Below are 23,284 nucleotides of genomic sequence, written 5' to 3'. Positions count from 1 at the left end.
TGAATATTGGCTCCATGTATTAAAGGTTTCTTGCTACTACTAACGCCAGGGGCCCTCTGCAGTATGTTGACTATGGGTCCTCCCTCTGTATGTTTGTATAGTCTACATTTGTAACGTTATTTTTTGTGCAATAACAAAGTTAAACTGAGCAGAAACTAAACAAGAACTGCAATAGTGGTCTCATTATCAGCCGCAAAGTCCGTAAAAGCTTTTTTATACTTTGAAGCAAGTTTTCGGTAGTGGTTAGTTCAGCAATCAATGTATTAATGCATTAGTGTACTAAGTATTTACGTATTATCGGCGTCAAATGAAAGTTGAACAGCGGAGCGCGTTGCCCAAGCACAAGTTAAGATATAGTGCGCGCCGTCCAGTCATCCCCGTTGACAGGCGCGCACATCCGATTTGGCCGCACTGCGCGATCCCCCTCTAGTGACATAATTTCGCTTCTGTCCTGGTTCTTACATATAAAAGGGAGGATATAAAAAATAAAAACGAAGCTAAAAGAATAAAAGAAGAATAAAAATGGTGCAGTTTGCACCGTCATCGCCCGCGCCGCGCGGGCGAATCTGCCTTGCGATGACGGTGGAAACTGCACCACGCGCACCGCTATTCGCGTTGACAGCACTTGTGGCTTCGGCGACCTGTGCGACGAGACTCGCCGTGAACTGCAATATTTTAGCTTTGTTTTTATTTTTTATATCCTCCCTTTCAAATGTAAGAACCAAGACAGAAGCGAAATTATGTCACTAGAGGGGGATCGCGCAGTGCGGCCAAATCGGATGTGCGCGCCTGTCAATGAGTGATGACTGGACGGCGCGCACTATATCTTAACTTGTGCTTGGGCAACGCGCTCCGCTGTTCAACTTTCATTTGACGCCGATAGTACTCAATAAAAATTTCACTGCTTTGTTACAAATGTACTCGTCATGCTGAGCAGCAATTAAAGCTGAACACGGTTTAATTTTGGTTTGGGCTTTGCGCTATTGTTTGGCGAAATGAGATAGGCACCCGAGAACATGTCGATGGTTCGCATCGAACTACACCCAGAAGGTCTTTTCCCCCCGCAGCCGTTGTTTCTGTACTTGGCGCATCAAGCGACGCACGGCGGCGTCGGCCCGGAGCCGATTAAAGCTCCCAGAGAGAACGTGGCCAAGTTTCCCTACATCGACGAGGACGACAGGAAGGTTTACGCAGGTAACTTCGCATTTTCGTTGTCGAGTAACTGTCTTGTTAGGCGCCTGTTTTGGGAGCCAGTGCATAAGACTTTTGACAGGTCCCAACCTCGAGGTCCCGGACCCAACGCCGTGGAGATATTGTTTGTACTTCTCCTGCCTCCTTTACGATGCCACCGCGGCTGTGCTGGCGCTGACCCGTGTGGTTCTTTGTTTGCACTCACTTCAGAATTTATTCGCACTCTGCATTACTGCGTAGTCATGCAAAAACAAAACTCATGGTGGCACTGGGCGGCTATCAGTGCGAGGCACTCCAGTGTATTCTCGTATGGAGCCAAAAACAAAAATACAATGAATCCTATGAATCCTATGAAATCAAAGCCGGGAATCCTTCTCAACTGACGTGTAGAAATATTTATGGAAGAAAAGAAATGTGCGATGAGTTTCACATTTTGATTAAAAGAAAAAGGGGGCAAATTTTCGAAAGACAACTTGGCACCGCTGGGAGTCGTACCACGCATACCTCCGGATGACGCGGGGGGTGCTTTATGATTTGAGATAGGAAGATGACTGTCCTCTGTGCCCAAATCTCTCCATTTGTGCCCTTTCTTAGGTATTCGTGCATGTGTACTAGATATAGCGCTTAAAGTGCTAATTAGCACTATTTACAGCAAACGCAGCGGATTTTGAATATTCATTACAGTGCAGGAGGCATGTAGAACGGGATAATAAGAACAGGCAATTCTGGTATCCTTGACGTTTGAAGTAACATACGAGGGTATAAGTGCTAATTGAATATTAACTCTCAAAAACGCAGAAACAAACCGCCAACCATGGTTACGATACGTTGTCATATGCAGTCATAATGAAAAAAGTTAGGCGTGACTCATCTTTTTATTCGAAAAACAATCAGTTATCTCGAACAACGACTATGGCTACGTAAGTACAAAATGTTCATTCAGAATTGAAGAATGTCAAGCGTTTTGACGAGGATAATTTTCCCCTCTTTCTTGGTGCCCGCTGCATTACGTACACAACCCTCGTCAGAGACTGCCACATGCTCATTTAGCTTGATGCATCTGGCCATATATCTTGCCCTTACTGAGCGGCGCACAGTATGGACGGGCAAATGCCCATACAGGAGACGCGTAGGAGTCCGCGTCTTTTAGCACATCCCCTCACAAAACGAGTCACTAACTCGCCCAAAGCAGCAGCGGTTTGTGTTGTGATTACTGCATCGCTTCTATATATATATAATATATATATCACAGTGTTCTTCCGCCGCGCAGCACCCTCCCTTTGCACCAAGGTAGGTCACGTGCTCGCTGGCTCACCCGAAAGGTGAGCCAGCGAGCACGTGACCTACCTTGGTCACGTGCAAAGGGAGGGTGGCGGTATTCGACGGCGGCTATGTGTCACCATATGGGCAAACGCAAGTCGAAAAATTGCACGCTGGCTTTCCATCGACAGGAATGACCGATGCCCTGGACCAGTCCGTCGGCATCATCCTGAAAGCGTTGGAAGAGGCGTCCATGCTGCGCGACACCATCATAGTTTTCAGCAGCGACAACGGCGGTGCTCCGACGGGCCCCATCTCCAACAGAGGCATGAATTGGCCCCTGCGCGGAGCCAAGGGCACCCTCTGGGAGGGCGGAATCCGTGCGGCCGCTTTCCTCTGGACTGCCGAGCTTCTTCAGCGCCGCCGGGTGTCTCACCAGCTGATGCACATCACCGACTGGCTTCCCACACTCTACTCTGCGGCTGGTAGCTCCTCGAGAATTTTTCTATTTGCATCCATTTTAAGTACGAGGCTTCTGACTCAGAGACCGCTATCGGCCAGGCGCGCAAAAAAACGCAATAACAGCCCAAAATAACTCAAGCGGACATCTGGTTCTGCACATAAGCAGTGACTATGTTTTGGTATGCTAAGATGCTTGCTTGTGTAATTTCTCAATTTTCCTAAGAATTTCCTAGGTTGTCGTTCATGTCACAGTGCTGTATATATTTATGTATACATATAGAAGGGTCTGGCTGTGGTTCGTTGTCGTAGATTGTTAGTATGATGATGATCTGTGGATGGCAGAAGGACTAAGTATGTCCAAAGAGCGCGAGCAGATTGATAGGACTGTCGAATGGTAGTAATTGCGTTGAACCCACCGTAATCATTTATTACGCGTTCTTTTCGAATTCCTGCGTGTATTCCTCATTATAACACTCGCTTCGCTGGGAATGCTGCATTATTTTCCTTCTAACGGAAGGGCCCATACACATTCTGCCCAAACGTACTGTGAGGTCCAAGTGAAAGTGAATCGAAAGATGAATGAAACAGAAAAGGGGCGATTGACACATGTTCTGAAAAAAGTTGATCTGAACCTGCCAAAGTTTAGCGCTAGAACGTTATCTAGTGACGCGAGTCTAGCAATGCTATTGGATGAATTAGAGTGCAGTAAATGGGATATACTAAGGCTCAGTGAAGTTACGGGGACCAAAGAAGCATATAAAGTGCTAAAAAGCAGGCACGTCTTTTGATACCGGGGCTTAGCGGAGAGGCGAGAAGTAGGAGTAGCATCCCTGATTAATAATAGCTGGTAACATGCAGGAATTATATAGCATTAACAAGAGGGTGGCAGGTCTTGTTGTGAAACTTAATCATAAGTACAGACTCAAGGTCGTACAGGTCTACACCTCTACATCCAGGCACAATGGCCAGGAAATCGAAAGCTTCTATGAAGACGTGGAATCCGCGATGGGTAAAGTCAAAACAAATACACTATACTGATGGGCTACTTGAAAGCCAAGATACACAAGAAGCAGGCTGGAGACAAGTCAGGGGAGAATATGGCATAGGCTCTAGGAATAGCAGGGGAGAGTTATTAATAGAGGTTGCAGAAAATAATAATATGCGGATAATGAATACCTTCTTCCGCAAACGGGATAGCCGAAAGTGAACGTGGAGGAGCCCGAGTGGCGAGGCAAGAAATGAAATAGACTTTGTACTCTGCGCTAACCCTCGCATCATACCAGATGTGGACGTGCTCGGCAAGGTGCGCTGCAGTGACCATAGGATGGTAAGAACACGAATTAGCCTACACTTCAGGATGGAACGGAAGAAACTGGTACATAAGAAGCCGATCAATGAGTTAGCGGTAAGAGGGAAAATAGAGGCATTCCGGATCAAGCTACAGAACACGTATTCGGCTTTAAATCAGGAAGAGGACCTTAGTGTTCAAGCAATGAAAGACAATATTATGGGGATCATTAAGGAGTGTGCAATAGAAGTCGGTGGTAACTCCGTTAGACAGGATACCAGTAAGCTATCGCAAGAGACGAAAGATCTGATCAAGAAACGCCAATCTTTGACAGCCTCTAACCCTACAGCTAGAATAGAACAGGCAGAACTTTGCAAGTTAATCAACAAGCGTAAGACAGCTGACATAAGGAAGTCTAACATGGATAGAATTGAACATGCTCTCAGGAACGGAGGAAGCCTAAAAGCAGTGACGAAGAAACTAGGAACAGGAGAGAATCAGATGTATGCGTTAAGAGACAAAGCCGGCAATATCATTACTAATATGTATGAGATAGTTCAAGTGGCTGAGGAGTTCTATAGAGATTTATACAGTACCAGTGGCACCCACGACGATAATGGAAGAGAGAATAGTCTAGAGAAATTTGAAATCCCACAAGTAACGCCTGAAGAAGTAAAGAAAGCCTTGGGAGCTATGCAAAGGGGGAAGGCAGCTGTGGAGGATCACGTAACAGCTGATTTGTTGAAGGATGGTGGGCAGATTGTTCTAGAAAAATTAGCCACCCTGTATGCGCAATGCCTCATGACATCGAGCGTACCGGAATCTTGGAAAAACGCTAACATAATCCTAATCCATAAGAAAGGGGTCGTCAAAGACTTGAAAAATTATAGACCGATCAGCTTACTGTCCCTAGCCTACAAAGTATTTACAAAGGTAATCGCAAATAGAATCAGGAACACCTTAGACTTCTGTCAAGCAAAGCAGCTGGCAGGATTCCGTAAAGGCTACTCAACAATAGACCAAATTGACACTATCAGTCAGGTGATAGGGAAATGTGCGCAATATAACCGACCCTTATATATAGCTTTCACTGATTACGAGAAAGCGTTTGATTCAGTCGAAACCTCAGCAGTCATGGAGGCATTACAGAATCAGGGTGTAGACGAGATGTATGTAAAAATACTGAAAGATATATATAGCGGCTCCACAGCCACCGTAGTCTTCCATAAGGAAAGCAACAAAATCTCAATAAGGAAAGGCGTCAGGCAGGGAGATACGATCTCTCCAATGCTATTTACAGCGTGTTCACAGGACGTATTCAGAGACCTGGATTGGGAAGAATTCTGGATAAGAGTTAATGGAGAATACCTAAGTAACTTGCGATTCGCTGATGATGTTGCCTTGCTTATTAACTCAGGGGACCAATTGCAATGCATGCTCACTGATCTGGAGGGGCAAAGCAAAAGGGTGGGTCTAAAAATTAATCTGCAGAAAACTAAAGTAATGTTCAACAGTCTCGGTAGAGAACAGCAGTTTACGATAGGTAGCGAGACACTGGAAGTGGTAAAGGAATACATCTACTTAGGGTAGGTAGTGACCGCGGATCCGGATCACGAGACTGAAATAACCAGAAGAATAAGAATGGGCTGGGGTGCGTTTGGCAGGCCTTCTCTGATCATGAACAACAGGTTGCCATTATACCTCTAGAGAAAAGTGTATAACAGCTGTGTCTTACCATTACTCACGTACGGGGCAGAAACTTGAGGCTCACGAAAAGGGTTCTATTTAAATTGAGGACGACGCAACGAGCTGTGGAAAGAAGAGTGATTGGTTTAACGTTAAGGGGTAAGAAAAGAGCAGATTGGGTGAGGGAAAAAACGCGAGTTAATGACATCTTAGTTGGAATAAAAAAAGCGAAATGAACATGGCCAGGACATGTAATGAGGAGAGGAGATAAACAATGGTCATTAAGGGTTACGGACGGATGTTAAGTGAGCGGATGAGATTAAGAAGGTTGCGGGGACAACGTGGCCACAATTAGTACATGACCGAGGTAGTTGGAGAAGTATGGGGGAGGCCTTTGCCCTGTAGTGGGCTTAACCAGGCTGATGATGAAACCAGTTGAACGAGCGAACGCGGAAGTCTACATTATTGACGTGACCATACTTACCGACGACCATGACACCAGGTTAGCATATTTGTAGCTTTTGCGATCCACCGGTCTCTATGAACACAATTGTGACAAACATAGGATTGGATATATGTACACATATGCCTCCATGACAGGTAATTGAATGCTTGAAGTTGACGCAATGTGGTAGTCCCATCTTACTTCGTCATTGGTTCTGCGAGCGCGCCTACCCTCTGCGCATGCGCACTACCTTCCTTCGTTTCAAATGTATCTCTATAGTTAAATTAGGGGTTTCTCGTGCCAAAACCACTTTCTGATTATGAGGCACGCCGTAGTTGGGTACTCCGGAAATTTGGTCCCTCTAGGCTTCTTTAACGTACTCCTAAATCTAAATGCACAGTTGTTTTCGCATTTCGCCTCCATTTATATGCGGCCGCCGTGGCCGGGGTTCGATCCCGCGACCTCGTCCGTAGCAGCCTAACACCATAGCCATTAAGCAACCCCGGCGGGTTATAATTCTACGGTTGGGAATGGTTTTCATGCTGTGGTCGGACTATAATACCGTGCTCACTCGATTCCAACTCCCATTGTTTAGAGCGCAGTTTCAAGTCCGGAGAGTATTTGTGGCTGCTTTCAGTTTTCGCCGCAGACTAAGCCCGGCTATCGAGGCACCCTTGCCGGGTGACAAAAACAATGCGTCCCGTGCCGCGTGACACCACACTCACAGCCGTTCGTGCATCCTAGCACGTGTTCCAGAACTATACATTAGAAAATCAAGACAGAAGTGCCTCCCAAACGCTTTCACGTGCAGACAATACAGCAGCTACTTGACCTGTGAAGACCGACATTACACGTGAAGCTGATTTAGCCATAAGACGAAGAGCGACGCATCGCTTACGCCAACAGTAATCTTCGATGCATCCTGAACAATGTTTTTTAGCGCACCCGCATTATTTATCGATCGTCCTTTGCAGGGCGTAAGCCTGGGAGAACGCCTTTACAGACTTGGGACCGAATCTTTACTTCAAAATTTTCAGCTTGCCTGTTGACCCGAGGGGTGCATTTGTTTAGCTCCTCTTTTAGTGAATGGAATGTCACAGTGCGAGCACACAAGTGGGAGGACTAAAGCAGTACGTACAAGTGCATTGCTGAATTCAGCACACTTGGAATGGGTTACGAACACCTTCGGACTGTTCATTTCACAGCCACAGTCACTAAATAAGAGCACAAAAACGTCACCTAATTTGTTATTCCGCTACTGTTCCCGCGTATAGCTAACTGAAAGTACTACCCCATACATCGGCTCTGTGCGCTGCCTACAATATTTTCCTTTATACAATGTCCACGTGTATTACGGGTGTCGGACGGGCACGGAGGAGCTCGCTGCTGCGCGCTGTCATTGGTGCGAAATCAGCTGACATTACTTCCGGCGCGGAGAAAACGTAAAGTGATAACAGCAAGGAAGTAGGTGAGGCACGAAATAAACAAGACGAGGTGAGCATTGTCTTTACACTTGCTGCCCTTTCCTTCGTGTGCACTCTATTTTCATGCGTTATCAGCAAGCATTCAGAGTTGGTACGTCGAATATCATGCTGCGCACGTACCAGCACCCCAGTAATAGGCGAGCGTGAGTCGAATATCCCTGAGCCAAATGACTCCTGCTCACAGCACGACAGTTCGGTCGTTGTGTTTCAAAGCAAGCCTGCTGCAATAATTTTGTTTATGAGGCACCCCTTTGCAGCTATCCTAGCTACAACGGGAATATAAACGCAAAATTAGACGAGGAACTCACAGAGGAAGAAATCCACGCGGCCCTGCAAAAGTTAAACACCAAATCAGGCCCAGGCCCGGACGGTATAAGCAACAAGACTATCAGGAACCTCGATGATGAATCGATCGCCAAACTAACAGAATACATAGACGAGTGTTCGGTAAAAGGAGAAGCGCCAGCTCAATGGAAGAAAGCGACGATAACGCTCATTCCAAAACCTAGTAAGAAGCTTGAGATCGACAACCTCAGACCGATCTCTCTAGCATCCTGCGTCGGAAAATTAATGGAACATGTAATTTTAAACAGACTAGATAACTTCTTAGAGTAGAATAACATATATCCAGATACAATGATAGGGTTTCGCAAAAACCTTTCGACACAACATGCGATGCTTCCACTTAAGCATCAGATAATCGATTATAAACTGTGCTATACAAGGGCCATCTTGGTCCTTGACCTTGAAAAGGCTTTTGATAATGACGACCACACAGCCGTATTGGAAAAAATTGAAGGAATAGGACTTGGACAACGGTTGCATAACTACATCAAGAGTTTCCTATCAGATAGAAAAGCCGTCATCTCCGTCGGAGGGCTCAAGCCGCCCGAGATTGACATAGGCGTCAGGGGCACGCCGCAAGGCACTGTCATCTCCCCGATATGTTGCTTAATCTCTTGTTGATGGGACTCCCCGAAAAATTAAATCGCACAGAGTCCCTGAATCACACAATCTACCTCGACGATATTACTATATGGGTTTGGGATGGCAGCGATGGATGAATAGAACAATGGCTCCAGACTGCAATAAACACAGTAGAGAAACACCTCATAGGAACAGACCTCACATTCTCTGCAGGGAGATCTGAACTTCTCCTATACCGCCCCACACATAGGGGCAGGCCTCCCAAAGGATACGACAGAAACGAGGCTCATGAGAAAATCAAGCTACACACCAAGAACGGGCGGAATATCCCAATAGTCAACCAGCTCAATGTGGTGGGTCTAGTAGTCCAGAACGAAGGCACAAATGGGGAAACGATAAAGAAGTTAGACACAAAGGTAACAAACACCATGAGATTAACCAAACAAATTACTAACAAGCACCAGGGTATGAAGGAAGAAAGTATCATACAGCTGATACAATCATTCCTAACCAGTCAGATCACATACATAGCAGCTTTCCACTATTGGTTCACAGCTGAAAAGACTAAAATTAACAACCTCATAAAAAGGCACACAAACAAGCACTAGGGATTCCCATAAGTACGAGCACGGATCTGTTGCTAAAGTTGTTAGGACTCCACAACACACTGGACGAACTCATAGAAGCGCAACAAACATCTCAGGAAGAACAACTAACCAAAACCAAAACGGGATGGCATATACTACACAAGCTAGGAATAAATTACCACAACCTATACGGGGAAAGATGACGATAACAAGAGAAATTTGTGACAAATTGCTAGTACCAAATATACCCAAGAACATGCATCCAGGTTACAACGAGGGCAGACGCAAGAGTAGAGCAGCGAAAATGGCCCGAAGCTTTGGGTCAGACGGCACAGCAACATTCGTAGACGCGCCTGAATACCCGCACATAAATATCTACATGGCAGTTGTCGTAGATAACACCCAAAAACCTCTTACAAGCGTGTCAGTTAATACCAAACATTCCGAGACCGCAGAGGAGGTAGCCATTGCTCTAGCATTGGTCTCAACGAATGCTCAATACATCATTAGCGATTCTCAGGCGACCATTAGAAATTATGCAAAAGGTAGGATCTCTCCTGGGGCATGGTACATCATCGGAGTCAATGAAGTGAAACTCTCCAACACAGAGAAGAATGGCAGGCAATTGGTGTGGTCCTCAGCGCATACGACTCCAGGCATTCATGCAATCAACCTCAATGAGGTAGCACACTGCGAAGCTCGAGGTCTTGCGCGCCGAGCTGAGCAAAGAGTTACTTCTATTGGTCAGGAGAACGCGAAGGAGGATATCTGGAGGGAAAAAGATATATTAACAAGATTTAGTGATATTAGCGAACTCTAATAAAATTTGAGGCGAGTATTACCACCCCCTCACACTAAACTGAACAGAGCTGAGTCCGTTACTTGGAGGGGATTACAACTTATACGAGTCCCATGCAACTAAAAGCTTTCTACCCCGATACATACAAGAGTGATATATGCAAGCTATGCAAGCTTGCTAGAGGCACCCTTCAACACATGTTGGAGGGATGTAAAATATATCAAGATAAAATGGCAGTCTCCCCCGATAATCTATGGGGGCGGTGGTCGGCCGTGCTGCTCAGATGAGAACTCAGCTCCCAGAGGCCATCTAGGTGACCCCAGGCCGTGGCCTCCCGATCGCCGGATTCTAAATAAAGTTATCTCGCTCGCTCGCTCTTCTACGTTGAGTTGAACTTTCTTGCCACAGGCTCTAGAAGGTCAGTTAGAGCGTATCGCGCCTGCGATATAACATCGCAGCGAAACCACGTTTACCGCCGTAATATCGCCGTTTACCCTATCTTGCTACCCTGATGGCGAAACCACCAACTTGTAGAATAGTGTGGTTACTATGTCGCGCTGTAATTAAATTTCCAGAAGACTGAGTCACAAAGTGGCTCGCGCAGCACGCAAAAGTGAGAAATTTCAACGCATAGCACGCATAAGCCCGCCACTTCACGTTGAACGAAGCTAGTTCACATGTGCTCCCAATTAAACAGTGATGGCGTAGCTGTTCACCGCAGGCGCCTTATGCCGAAGCCAGCGCTTGGAAGCCTCGTCCAGTATTTCCACGGGAATCTACTCTGACACTTGAGATATTATGGGAATGAAAGATTTGCCTGAACTTCATTCCTGTGACTCTGAACGAGGCTTCTTGTATGGAAAGGGAAATCGCGCATCGTACAAATGCTATCAGATCCATGAGCGAGTAACTTGTCCGTCATGGGAAGTGCTGAATGACAGTGTTGGGAGCTCGGTTTCGCGGAAGCAAGAAATACAGGTTTTGACAGCTTGAGAACGGAGAGTTGTCTGGCTTTATTCAAAAGTAAAAGCAGATATTTGCCGAGTGGCAGTAGTGGCGCCCAAGTGAGGCGGCCACTTCGGTTTCATGAAAGAGCAGAGGGAAACGACCCTTACGATGAGGATTTCCGAAGTGAGGCACGACCCCAATTGGCGGGGACAACAAAGTGACGGGCTCCCCCCCTCTCTGACCCCTAGAATGCCGGAGGCTTAGGTGTGAATAGCGGAAGGAATGAAGAGTTAATGTTCAAGATAGGTTGGTTTCACGCGGTCACTCGACACTGTCTCCTCCTTGTCGCGAACGTCAATCTTCAAGGTTTTCTCTGAACGCGAAATCACAGTAAAGGAGCATTCATAGGAAGAAGTCAATGGTGCGTTGATTCACTCGCGCCGCAGAAAGCCGTGCGTGTTTGTGTCAATCATCGGGAAACTATACACAGGCTGCCTGTGGGCCATACGTGGAGGTGCAGGTCGAAGCTGTTTGAGCCAGAAGAGAGAGAGAGAAGTTTAATGATACGAAATGCTGAGAGGTCGGCCTGAGGTATGTTCCTCTAGCCAGCTACTCGGCATAGGGGGAAGAGGAAGAGGGAAAGAAAGAGGGAAGAAAGAGGTGCATGATGGGTGACGATGACGATAGAAGGAAGATATAGAAGATATGGCAAGCGATTTGGCATGCTCAAAGTCTGCAATCCAGGCCAGTAACTTTTAAAAAGTTCAGTAATGCCTGGATGGCCTTCAAACTCGATTGAGCATCTGGCCAAGGGCCTAAAATAACATCATCCGACAACGGTGCGCTGTCGAGACGCGTAAGGTCGTTGTCCAACCTTTCACGCTCTTCCACGTACTTAGGGCAGTCACAAAGCACATGACCTATAGTCTCAGTCACATTGCACACCTCACAGTGTGGAGACTCGGTGCGTCGCATGAGGTGCACGTATCCGCGCGTAGACGCTACCCCCAGCCTTAGTGTGTGCAGAAGACTGGCACAGCTTCGTTGAATTTTCGGTGGTAGCCTAAAAGTCATGGTGGGTCGAATCTCTGGAGTCGTCTGTGGCGATTATCCGGATTGTCCCAGTGCTTTCCTGTCAATTTTCGGATGACACTGGAGAGGAGACAGTTGGCGTCCGCTCTTGAAAAAGGAATTGAAAGCAGTGACTCTCGTTCTTCGGGTGCTTTCTTCGCTTCGGCGTCGGCCAGTTCGTTGCCCTGTATACCACAGTGACTGGGAATCCACTGAAATGTGATGTGGTTGCCGTTTTCTTGCGCTAAAGTGTAGAGCTCGGCAGTTTGAAGACTCAACACTCTGTAAGCGCTTTCTTTCAGCACCACTCTAAGTAGTTGAAGAGCCGATTTTGCGTCACTGAAGACTGTGCATATTTGAGGAGGCTGTCGCGAAATATACTGAACGGCCTCTATGATTGCCACTAGTTCCGTAGATGTTGTAGTCGTCTTGCTATACAGACGAAACCGTCGAATGACTTGATGCGCAGGTACGACGAAAGACGCACCAGACGCATACGACGAGACCGATCCGTCTGTATACACGCTCACCGAGGAGCCATATTCTTTCGACATATATTCAAGTGTTAAGTGTCTGAGGCCGACGGTAGGTATTCGCGATTTTTTAGAAATTCCGGGAATGGATAGACGTACCGGTATTTTGGACAATACCCATGGGAGCATATGTGGAAGGTCAGCCGGGGCAAAGTATGCTGGTATCGCAGATTCTTGGCATTTAACGGCTCTTGATGAAGTGGAGTCCGGCCGTATATCGGGTAATGTCGATAAGGGATGGCGTCCATGACGGCAAAGCAGTCGCAGGAATACTCGAAGAGGTTCGCATCGTAGATAGACAGGTAAAGGGGTGACTCGAGCCTCCTCAATTGTTCCGTGGGTTGAGGTGCAACGTGGAACACCGAGACAACGTTTTCAGCTTCTGTGCCTGGGCACTTTCCAGCGTACGCAAACATGAAGGGCTCATACTTGACAAAACTGGCAGACTATACCGAATGTATCCAACGTAGAGAGCCTGGTACAGCCGGAGTAGCGAATGCTCAGATGGACTCCACTTCATACCGGCAAGAAAGCGAAAAACTTGAGCAAGCCCAGTTAATTTTTTCTTTAACATTGCCACATGTTTCCACCATGAAACACCGCGGTCAATGACAACGCCTAGGTATTTGTGGTGGGTGACATATGGGATGGCATTTCCATTGATCATAATTGGATACCAATGCATAAGCTTCCGTGTGAACGCTATCGCAGCGCACTTGTCTGGGGCCAGTTGCAGTCCTTGGCACTGCAGGTACTGAGACGTTAAGGAAACAGCTCGCTGCAACCTGGCACGAATTTGCGGTCGCGTGACTGCGGATGCCCATATGCATATGTCGTCTGCGTAGGTACTGATGCGTACTGTATCAGGAATTATTTCCGCAAGACCAATAAGGGCAACATTGAAAAGAGTCGGGCTGAGAACTCCTCCTTGAGGCACTCCACGGACCACAGCGTGTCTTGTCGTTTCGCCATCATTCGTGGACATGAAGACTGTACGACCATCTAGGTAATTTTCAATCCACATGTAGAGACGGCCACCGATGCCTAAATTACTGAGGGCATCAAGAATGGCTTCGTGCAGTACATTGTCATAAGCTCCTTTTATGTCCAAGAAAACTGCTCCTACAAGTCGGTGTCGCTTTTTTTCGTGTTCGATCGTGGACACGAGATCAATGACCCCATCTATTGCAGACCGGCCACGTCTAAATCCGGTCATCATTTCAGGATGAAGCTCATTCTTTTCCATGAACCATTCTAATCTAGTGAGCACCATCCGTTCCATCACCTTACCGAGACAGCTAGCTAAAGCTACTGGCCGGTAAGATGACATATCGTAGGGCGATTTTCCTGGCTTTAGGAGGACCACCAAACGTCTGGTTCTCCACTGCTTCGGGACTGTACTGGATGACCACGTGGCGTTATAGTATGACAGCAGGACTTTCCGACCTTCCATCCCAAGGTGGCACAGAGCAGTATATGAAATACCGTCAGGTCCAGGGGCAGAAGATCGTCTCGACGCAGCAAGTGCAGCTTCCAATTCCGGCATCGTGAAAGGAAGGTCAAGACGATCATCTTTAGGAGGTAGCACGGGTCGATCCAATGTTGGACATGCTGAAACATCGGTACGGGTGACTCTCTTACAGAAGTCTTCGGCAACCTGCACTTCCGTCAGAGATTGGTGAAGTGCTAGAGCACGGAAAGGATGTTGCTGCTGAGGAGGGGCACGAAGGCTTCGTACTATCTGCCAGATCCTAGAAAGTGGCTTTCGAGGATCCAGAGACGAACAGAAGGTCCTCCATCGTTGTTTTCCCATTTTTTGAAGGTGACACCGTATTTTTCGTTGAGCTTGTCGACATAAGACAAGGTCTAATGACGATTGAGTTCGCCTAACCTTCCTTTCCGCTCTACGACGGATTGCTCGGAGCCGTTCATATTCAATATCAATCGCCGTTCTGGATGTAGGTGCACTGATGAACTTAGTTGTCTTCTGCACTGATGATACAATAATGTCTTCTATATCAGATGGTGAAGTGATGTCTCCGCAGTAATCTTCGACAGATGTAGAGAATGTGGACCAATCAGTGCACTCTACAACAGATGCAGTTGATTGCACAAACCACTTCATCTGCACATATGTTGGTATATGATCGCTCCCATGCGTTTCTATGTCCAAGCACCAGTTGACTAAGGGCAGGAGGCTCTGAGATACAATAGTGAGGTCTAAGCAACTTCCGTAGGTAGTGCCGCGGATGTAAGTTGGAGATCCATCGTTGATGACAGCCAGACCTTCAATGTCTATGAAGTCCATCAAGTTTCTACCCCGGCAGTTCATTGCGGCACTTCCCCAGTAAGGATGATGAGCATTGAAGTCTCCAATAACAACATGAGGGCCTGGGGAACTTTGTAACACAGTGGATAGATAAGAGAGTTCAAGTCTTTGTCTAAGATGTATGTAGGCGCCGATGATTGAAAACACATGTAGTTTATGTTTTAGTGTCACACTCACATATTCATTGCTGTCATGTGGAGTAATCGTGTTCCGCACAAACGTCATGTCATTGCGTATACACATTAACACTTTGCTCTTGTGTCCATCTTCACGTGACCAGAGCTTAACGTATCCGGAAAGGCGAAATTCCGACGTGAGATTTGGCTCGCATATCACGATCACTGGGAAGCGGTATTTGAAGACTCGTTGCCTAAAGTCAGACATGCGGCCGCATAGACCTCGAGCATTCCATTGCATTATAACAGAATGATGCATCTTCTGTTCCAATGTCCAGTGTTTTATCGTGAGAGCCATGATTAACGCCCTTATTTTAGAGCCGCTAATAGCGGCTCCATAGCATCTAACGCCTTCACGACCGATAGTGCAGTTGGCGTTGCCAATCCGGAGAGTAATATATGCATAGTGTTTACTAGTTGTTTAAGCATGTCTATCACCTTTCCATTTCCAAGCCTTTCATTACCCTCCTGGCACTTGCGGAGCGCCGAAGGAGTATCTCCTCCGGAAGCCCTTAGTGGTAGCGAAGGTCACTCAATAGCCGAAGAGGTTGGACGCACGTTGGATGACGCCTCATTCCTTGACGGGCACGGAGGTACTGGGGGAGGCGCATCTTGTGTGTGCCAGCCTTCCTCTCTCTGTGGCACGTTTTGCATCCAAGTACTCAAAGGAAGTGCCTCTTTCCCCTGGGGCTTGCTCTGGGAGCGGCGATGTCTTTGCTGCAACCGGCGCCTTTTCTTGCGGACGAAATCGGCAGCCTCCTTGTGCGTGGAGTTCTCTCTCACCATTTTTCTCAGAATTTGCCTCTCCTCTGCCATTTTGGGGCAGTCCTTGGATGTCGCTTCATGGGCTCCGGAGCAATTTGCACATTTCATGGCGTCAGTCTGACAGGAGTCTACCTGATGAGCACCACCACATCCTCGGCACGACGTAGGATTCTTACACACAGCACTCACGTGGCCCAGTTTGAAACACTTGTGACACTGTAACGGTCGTGGTACATATGGACGCACTGAGTGCCTCACATAACCTACTTTGACCGATGCTGGCAAAGAGTTTGACTCGAACACCAACTTGATGCACCGGGAGTGGCCGAATCGGTGGATGTCGAGGATTCGCACTGTCGACGATAAAAGAGATCGCAGGTCTTCATCCTTTATGTCAATGTCCACATCTGATATCACACCAGTGGAGGCATCTTTGCCGAACGCTAGGAATGAGCGAACTGGGATGTTGCCAACCACTTGAATGCATTTCAAGGCCTCCAATACTGCCTGAGAATTCACGCCCACCGTCAGAATGTTCTTCCGAGCATTAATGCGGATCTCTCTCACATGTCCTGAGGCTATCCGATCGAAGTATTTGGTCAGCGATTGTCTGTTCAGCGAATTCATATTCGTACCTTGCGTAGTTGGGGTGTAGCCCACGGAGAAGACCCGTTCGTCACATCTGCTTTTATGAGTAGAATCACTGCCTGCTGATGTCCGGCGAAGCTTGCGCCTCAAGTGGCGCGATTGGACTAGCATGTAATCACTGTCCGATTCCATCTCTGCCGCTGTTGAGCTGTCAGATGAATCGGGAAGCCTGTAGTCGGTGATGTCGTGGTTTCCCACGGACAGGGTTGCCGCCGCGGCACTCGCCTTGCCATGAGGGCGCGGAAGTGCTCCGTCCTCCATTCTGGAGGACGACGTCTTCGGGGAAACTTCTGATATGCAGAAGTCGCACAACTTCCGCTGGCGGAATACCTCGCTGGATTCCGAAAACCTCGCCTGGAACGCGGACTTCTGACCCATGCAGCATCTCGGCTGCACTTACTCCAAAGTCATGATTGATAGTTGCTCGCAGACCCAGTCGTACCCACCCAGTGCTGTCTGTCGAGCTTGGCCGTTAATGACGCCTTCAGTTGTCGGTGGAGACGCTCGACCATGCCGTTGCTCTGTGGGTGGTAAGCCGCGGTGTTATGAAGGCGCGTGCCGAGCAGTCTCCCCAGGGTAGAAAAAAGCGAGCATTGAATTTGTCGGCCTCGGTCAGTAGTTATGCGCAGAGGGCCACCGTACCGCGACACCCACGTAGCAACAAATCCTTCCGCCACCGTGGCGGCCGTGATGTCTTGTAGAGGTGTCGCCTCAGGTCCCTTCGAGTACCAGTCGACACGCGTGGAGAGGTACCTAAAACCTTGACAAGGCGGAAGAGACCCCACCAAGTCTAAATACACGTGATCGAAACCGCTCTCTGGTGGTCGAAACGGCTGCACCACTCAACGCGTGTGTCGGGTCACTTTCATGGCCTTGACAGGCTTGGGAGCTTCTTGCCCTGCTTCGAACATCTTTGTTGATCTGTGGCCAGATCAAGCTGTCTGTGATAAGCCTCTGTGTCACTGTGATGCTGGGATGGTTTGTCCCGTTCAGTGTATCGAGTAGTGGCAGCCGAACTCGATGGGGCACGAATGGGCGAGGAGCTGCCTACGATTTGTCGCACGTGACTAATGTTGTTGTGTAGGAAAGTGGCACCTCCGCAAGCTGGAGCGACGAGCCTTATACCCGAAATTAACGCAGCTCGAGGTCGTTTTGCTGAGCGGAGGCGAACCTTGAAAATCCACAGAGCCATCGTGCACAGCGCCGATCCACTACAGTGCGTCAGCAGCCTGATTTTTGGTCCCAGAGATATGGCGGACTTCCGTAGAAAATTCTGAGATAAAGCAAAGTTGCCGAAGCTCATGTTCTGAGTACGAGGAACTCTTGTTCCTGAAAGCAAAGATTAATGCCTTGTAGTCGGCCAGAATGTAAAAGCTACAGCCTTCAAGAAAAAACGAAAATGCTTGACAGCGCAACAGATGGCCAACATCTCATTCCCGAAGGTGGTGCAGCCAGCTTTTGTAGTTTTCAGGCGCTTTAAGAAAAAGCTCAGTGGCCTCCAGTCTGTGCCATCGTGCTGCTGCAGTACTGCACCCGCTACCGTGGTCGATGCGTCTACCGTAGGCGAGTTGGCGCATCGGGCAACGGATGAAGCAGCAACAGTGCACTCGCTAACGGCGTTGTGGCTTCCTGGAAGGAGTGTTCGTGCTCCGAAAGGAAGGTGTGTGTTTCTTTTTTTTTTACTCGCGAAGCAGCAGCTCGGTAAGCGGCTGAAGAATTTGCGCGCAGGATGGTATGAAACGTTTGTGAAAATTTAAGAGCCCGAGAAACTCGTGCAACTTTCGGAAAGAAGTTGGAGAGGGGAATTCCTCGATTGCCCGCACCCGTGATTCCAGTGGCTTGATCCCTTGGGGTGAAATGCTATGGCCGAGAAAATCCAGCATTTAAACTCCGAAAATGCATTTGTGGGGCTTTAGACCACTCATTCACCGGCTCTAAGAGAAGGCGAAGGTGTTCATTGTGCTCTTCGTCTGTGCAACTTGCAACGAAAATGAACAGGACTACGCGCGTAACCTCGTCCATGAACCTTTAAAAAGTTTGCGCCGCATCCTTCACACCGTAAAGCATACGGACAAACTCAAATAGGCCAAATGAAGTAGTTATTGCTGTCTTCGGAGTGTCGCTGGGCTCGACAGCAATTTGGTGGTACGCGCTCATCAAACCGATCTTGCTGTATATTTTGATTCCTGCGAGACGGGCGCAGAAGTCTTCTATGCGCGGAAGGGGATATTAATCCGGAGTAGTGGCGGTATTCAAAGCTCAGTTATCACCACAAGGCCGCCAGTCGCCATTGTCCTACTATGGAACCAGATGGAGAGGAGAAGACCAATTGCTCGAGGATAGACGAATAACGCCGATATGAGGCATGCGTTCGAACTCATGGCGGGCGACTTCCCACCTCCGTCCAGCAAGCCTCAGTGGCCGCGCGGCGACAGGTTGGCCGGTGGTGGTGATATAATGCCTCATCTTGTGTTTGACTGGCAGCGCATAGTTTCGGGGCTTCGTGAGTTGCGGGCAGTCAGCAAGTATCTTGTCGTACGTTTAGACCACCCGAAACGTACAGCTGCCAGAGGAGGCGAGGTTGGACTGCACGACAAGTAAATCGAGGGATCTGACGTTATCCTTAAGGAACTGAACGCGAACACTCACATCTAGGTTGAAATGGCTGATGAAGTGCGCTCCCATTGTGGCAGAGCTAACCTCGGCATCACGAACAACCATCTGTGCAAGCGGCAGAGTCCTATGTCTAGCGTTATTGACCGGTTTCTTGTTCAAAGCGTGGAGCGTGGGTGTGGACTTGTCGCGTTGGCCATTTTCGGCAGTGGCGGGAACGACAGACAGCTTGGATCCGTTGTCGACGAAGGGCCAGGTACCGGTGATATGCGGTCGACTACGAAGCATAGGAGACTTGCTCGAGGACCCATGTCGCATGCCACTGTTGACGACTGTCCGGGGCGTTTCCCGTCCATGAACAAGGCAGGGTGCAGCGACTTGCTTCTTCGCGAAAGCGACGGTGGTACCACTACAACTGCCGTGGGGAGTCGCTAGGTGCGCTGCGAGACTGTGAAGGCGAATGGTTGAGCCGAAGTTGGAAGCCAGTGTTGCCACCCGTCGTCAGCTTCTCCAGTGCACTGGAAAGCAGGTCGACCGCTTCCTCCAGACTTGAGAGTCGGTATCCTGGCTCTGAGACTCTCGCAGCGGCGATAGGTAGCTGTGACGCAGAGGAACAGTCGCATATGCGGTGAGCGAGTGCAGCTAGCCGATCGAGATTCGTCTCGTGAGAACTTGCCTGTACCATTCGTGTGGAGTGGGGAAGGCGTTGCAAGAACAGCTCGCGCAAAATTAGAAGCTGGCTCTTGTTTGCGGAGTGCTCATCCAGTGACTGACGCAACCAGTGCAGGAGTTGTGATGGTCATTGGCCACCGAGTTCTTCGGAGAGGAGCTGTTGGCGCTTACTCTGTTGCGATGGCTCGAGGCGCCGCAGGACCGTGCGTTTCGGGCTGCCGTATGATGGGGCCGAAAACATACCCGCTAGCAAGTCGTCCATGGCGCCGTCGATGTCGGAGGGTAGCTCGGCGATGAGGTGCGGGTACCTTGCTGTCTGAAGTGATCTGCTGGAGTTGAAAACGGGCCTCTACTTGCATAGTCGGGGATTCTTGGGCCAAAAGCTGGGAAGCTGAAGCTCTGCGGCGATGACAGGATACGTAATCGTGGTGTCTTCTCTGTCAGCAGCAGTATGAGCAGCGTCTTCCACGGCAGCGCTCGGCAAAAAAAAATATGTAAATGTCCTGGGTCACCGCTTGCTGGGAGATCGGTCTAGCTGAGGCAAGTAAGACACGTTTTGACAGGTCGAGAACGGAGAATCGACTGGCTTTATTCAAAAGTAAAAGCAGGTTTGCCGAGTGGCAGTGGTGGCACCCCAGTCGTGCAGCAACTTCGCTTCCAAGAAAGAGAAGGGGGCAGTGACCCCACGGCGAGGCAAACTGGATTTCCGGGCCAAGGCACAATGACTTCATGGCGGGGACTACGAAGTGACGGACGGTCGCTACAACAGGGAATGTTAACCGCGTGAAATATTTAACGAGTTTCAGTCCTACTGTCTCGGTTACTTTCAACGGTTTTTGAGAGAGAGGGAGTGATTAGTGGTGGCGCCTCAATGGTGCTTGCATACTGTTCCTTCGATATATGATTGCCGTATATTTTCTTGCATGGTTCGGTAAGCGCTCACTAGAGTAGTTGGTGCACGTGTTCTCTCTTCCGTTAATATTCTTGTAGTTCGGTTCACGCGCCTTTTCCACTTAAGAGAGACTTGCCTCTCTATTAAATGGAAAAGTCGCGAGAGAGAAAAGATCTCTCTCTCTCTCTCTCTGTCGCTAGCAGACACTATCTGATGAGGGTAGTCGGCCTGACGGAACCCGCGCAGTTTCGATTATCACAGCCAGCATGGTTTTCGGTGCAATCCCAATGTTTGACTCGCGAAACCTCACTGCTGCTGTGCGGCTCGTATCTTATGTGCTATTGTTTATTCATTCCACTGGTAAATCCTGGTTGCAGAACTTTCTGTGTGTTCACTCTAGTCTTTTGTTGTGATAGTCAGTATATGGACACTCCAGGCAAATTAACGCTGTCACGTTTCGTAAATACACACGCGTATGCTATTTCCTTATCTGTGCCGTATATGAAAATAGATGCTATGCCATGCAACCAGGATAGTTCCTCGTGCCAGGTCTTATCTTCTTCGCTGAATTATTCATTTCTTTAGAATAGCAGAGCGTAAAATGAAGTTATAAAACACTTATTTCACAGCGCATGGCTGTTCTGTTAAGTCCCCTAAGACCATTCAAAAGTGCAAAACAATGCTAGCGCTCATAATCTCACTGGCGCCGCTCTTTCCAGGCGGTGTAGTGGCGCCTGTTCGCTGTCATTACATGCCCTACGCGGCGCGTTGAAGCTGTTAAGGGCATCAGAAATATTCGTACACCAGCGTCTTGTGCACGCGTGTATACTTAGTACACCCTCCGAGGGCTTGAACCGGAACCCGACCTTGCTACCGCTGTGAGTGCTTCGTTGTTCGGGCGAAACTGCTTTTATTTTTCTCTCTTTCTTTTTGCATGGGGCACATTTTGTGGTGTATAGTGCACAACTATATGGTGCACAGTGCAGGTTGATTGTCAATTTCCTCTACTGTAACGCCCGCTTGAGCGATATGTGAGTGTATGTGAATGAACAAAATAAATGAAGCTATAGCTTTTTTACAGGTCACCATGGACTCGACACGCGGTTTTAGATGTGACGCAATAAAGTGGACTTGCACATAGCACTCGCAACTTTTGTCCTCGCACAGGTGGTGACGTGGACCGTCTGACGCCACTGGACGGCTTCGACATGTGGCAGGCGCTCACCACGGGAGAGGCTTCGCCGCGGTCGGAGATCCTGATCAACATCGACCGGCAGGCGGGCGAATCGGCGCTACGCTACCGGAACTGGAAGCTGGTCCTGGGAGACTTCGGCGACATGGACGAACACTTCGAGATACCAGGAGGGAGCCGCCCCTACGGTGACCTGGACCCCCTGATGCGCAATTCAAGTGCGGCAGCCGTGCTCAGACGCCTGTACGGGAAGGAGGACGTCTTCGAGCACGCCAGCCAGTGGAGGCGAGAAGCGACGATCACGTGCGCAGACGCCGCCGCCGATAACTTCGCGTCGGGTGGCAATCGCTACCTGTTCGACATCGCGCAAGATCCGTGCGAGCTGAACAACTTGGCCGAAGAACGACCAGAAGTAAGTACAAAACCGAGGAGGTTTGGGTGGCACACACTTGACCGGAGAAGGGCCGAGCGAGTGGGGCACAAGGGTGGGCACGTGCCATGTGTGCCCTCGATATACGCTCGACGACGAACCCGCCGCGCAACTTGGTTGCGCGAGCGCTTTTGTACCGGCTGTGTAAATCATACCTAGAAAACGGGTGAACGCGCAATAGAAAGCTACTCGCTTGAAAGACTGCCTGGTGCGACTCGCCGCGCGTCACAGTAGCAACGGGTATTAGTGGCATTTCGTCTTGTATGTTGTTCAAACGTGTTTATTATTATTCTTCCCTTCTCGACTGTTTTTAAATAGGCTTGTTCTGTAACGCTCACTACAGGCTGAATGATGCAGCCTAGTTGCGTAGTCAACACACAATATAAGCGCATTTTAACTTTTGCACGTGCAAATCCAACAGTCTTCTGTTTCTACCATCAACGGTAGGGAAGTTCACATGTACATTGTAAAACACAAATACATAAAACCCAAGAACTGGGACTCGGTTTTCCTTATACATGATGAAGACAGTTATGCCAAGAATGAATTAGCGTCGTTTCACAGTAGGTACCGCGAAGGGCTCCACAGAAATCTTGCTATCACTTACAAAAAAAGTAAAACAGAAGGGAAAGGATAGGAGGGACTTGCTACAGAGGCAAAACCTTGTGTGGTTAACCTCTGGCCTTCTATCAGCCTTAGTGGAGTGGGACCATTAATACGGTATTACAGATAGTTCGTGCTTGAATTTCCTTACAATGCTCCTTATGTAGCGTGTTTCTTATGGTTGGACCCATTGAAGGCACATATCTGTATTTGACTACTCCACAGAATACTTTATTTTTCTTTGCAGACATAGATACCGCAAACACGCGACTGGTAGTATTGC

General features: G+C 48.5%; 1 protein-coding gene across 1 annotated transcript in view; it reads left to right on the top strand.

The window, feature by feature from the left end:
• Positions 1–23,284, top strand: part of LOC142574994 (arylsulfatase B-like) — a 162,639-nt gene that overhangs the window by 116,248 nt on the left and 23,107 nt on the right. Inside the window, exons 8-10 of the mRNA XM_075683970.1 lie at positions 1,068–1,194; positions 2,643–2,948; positions 21,959–22,380. Of these exons, the coding sequence (XP_075540085.1) occupies positions 1,068–1,194; positions 2,643–2,948; positions 21,959–22,380 (855 nt within the window). The remainder of the gene's footprint in view (positions 1–1,067; positions 1,195–2,642; positions 2,949–21,958; positions 22,381–23,284) is intronic.

The sequence above is a fragment of the Dermacentor variabilis genome, chromosome 3 (assembly GCF_050947875.1).
Source record: "Dermacentor variabilis isolate Ectoservices chromosome 3, ASM5094787v1, whole genome shotgun sequence".
NCBI classification, from domain to species: domain Eukaryota; kingdom Metazoa; phylum Arthropoda; class Arachnida; order Ixodida; family Ixodidae; genus Dermacentor; species Dermacentor variabilis.
The sequence above is the reverse complement of the archived record's forward strand: the minus strand, read 5'-3'. Positions and strand labels throughout refer to the sequence as shown.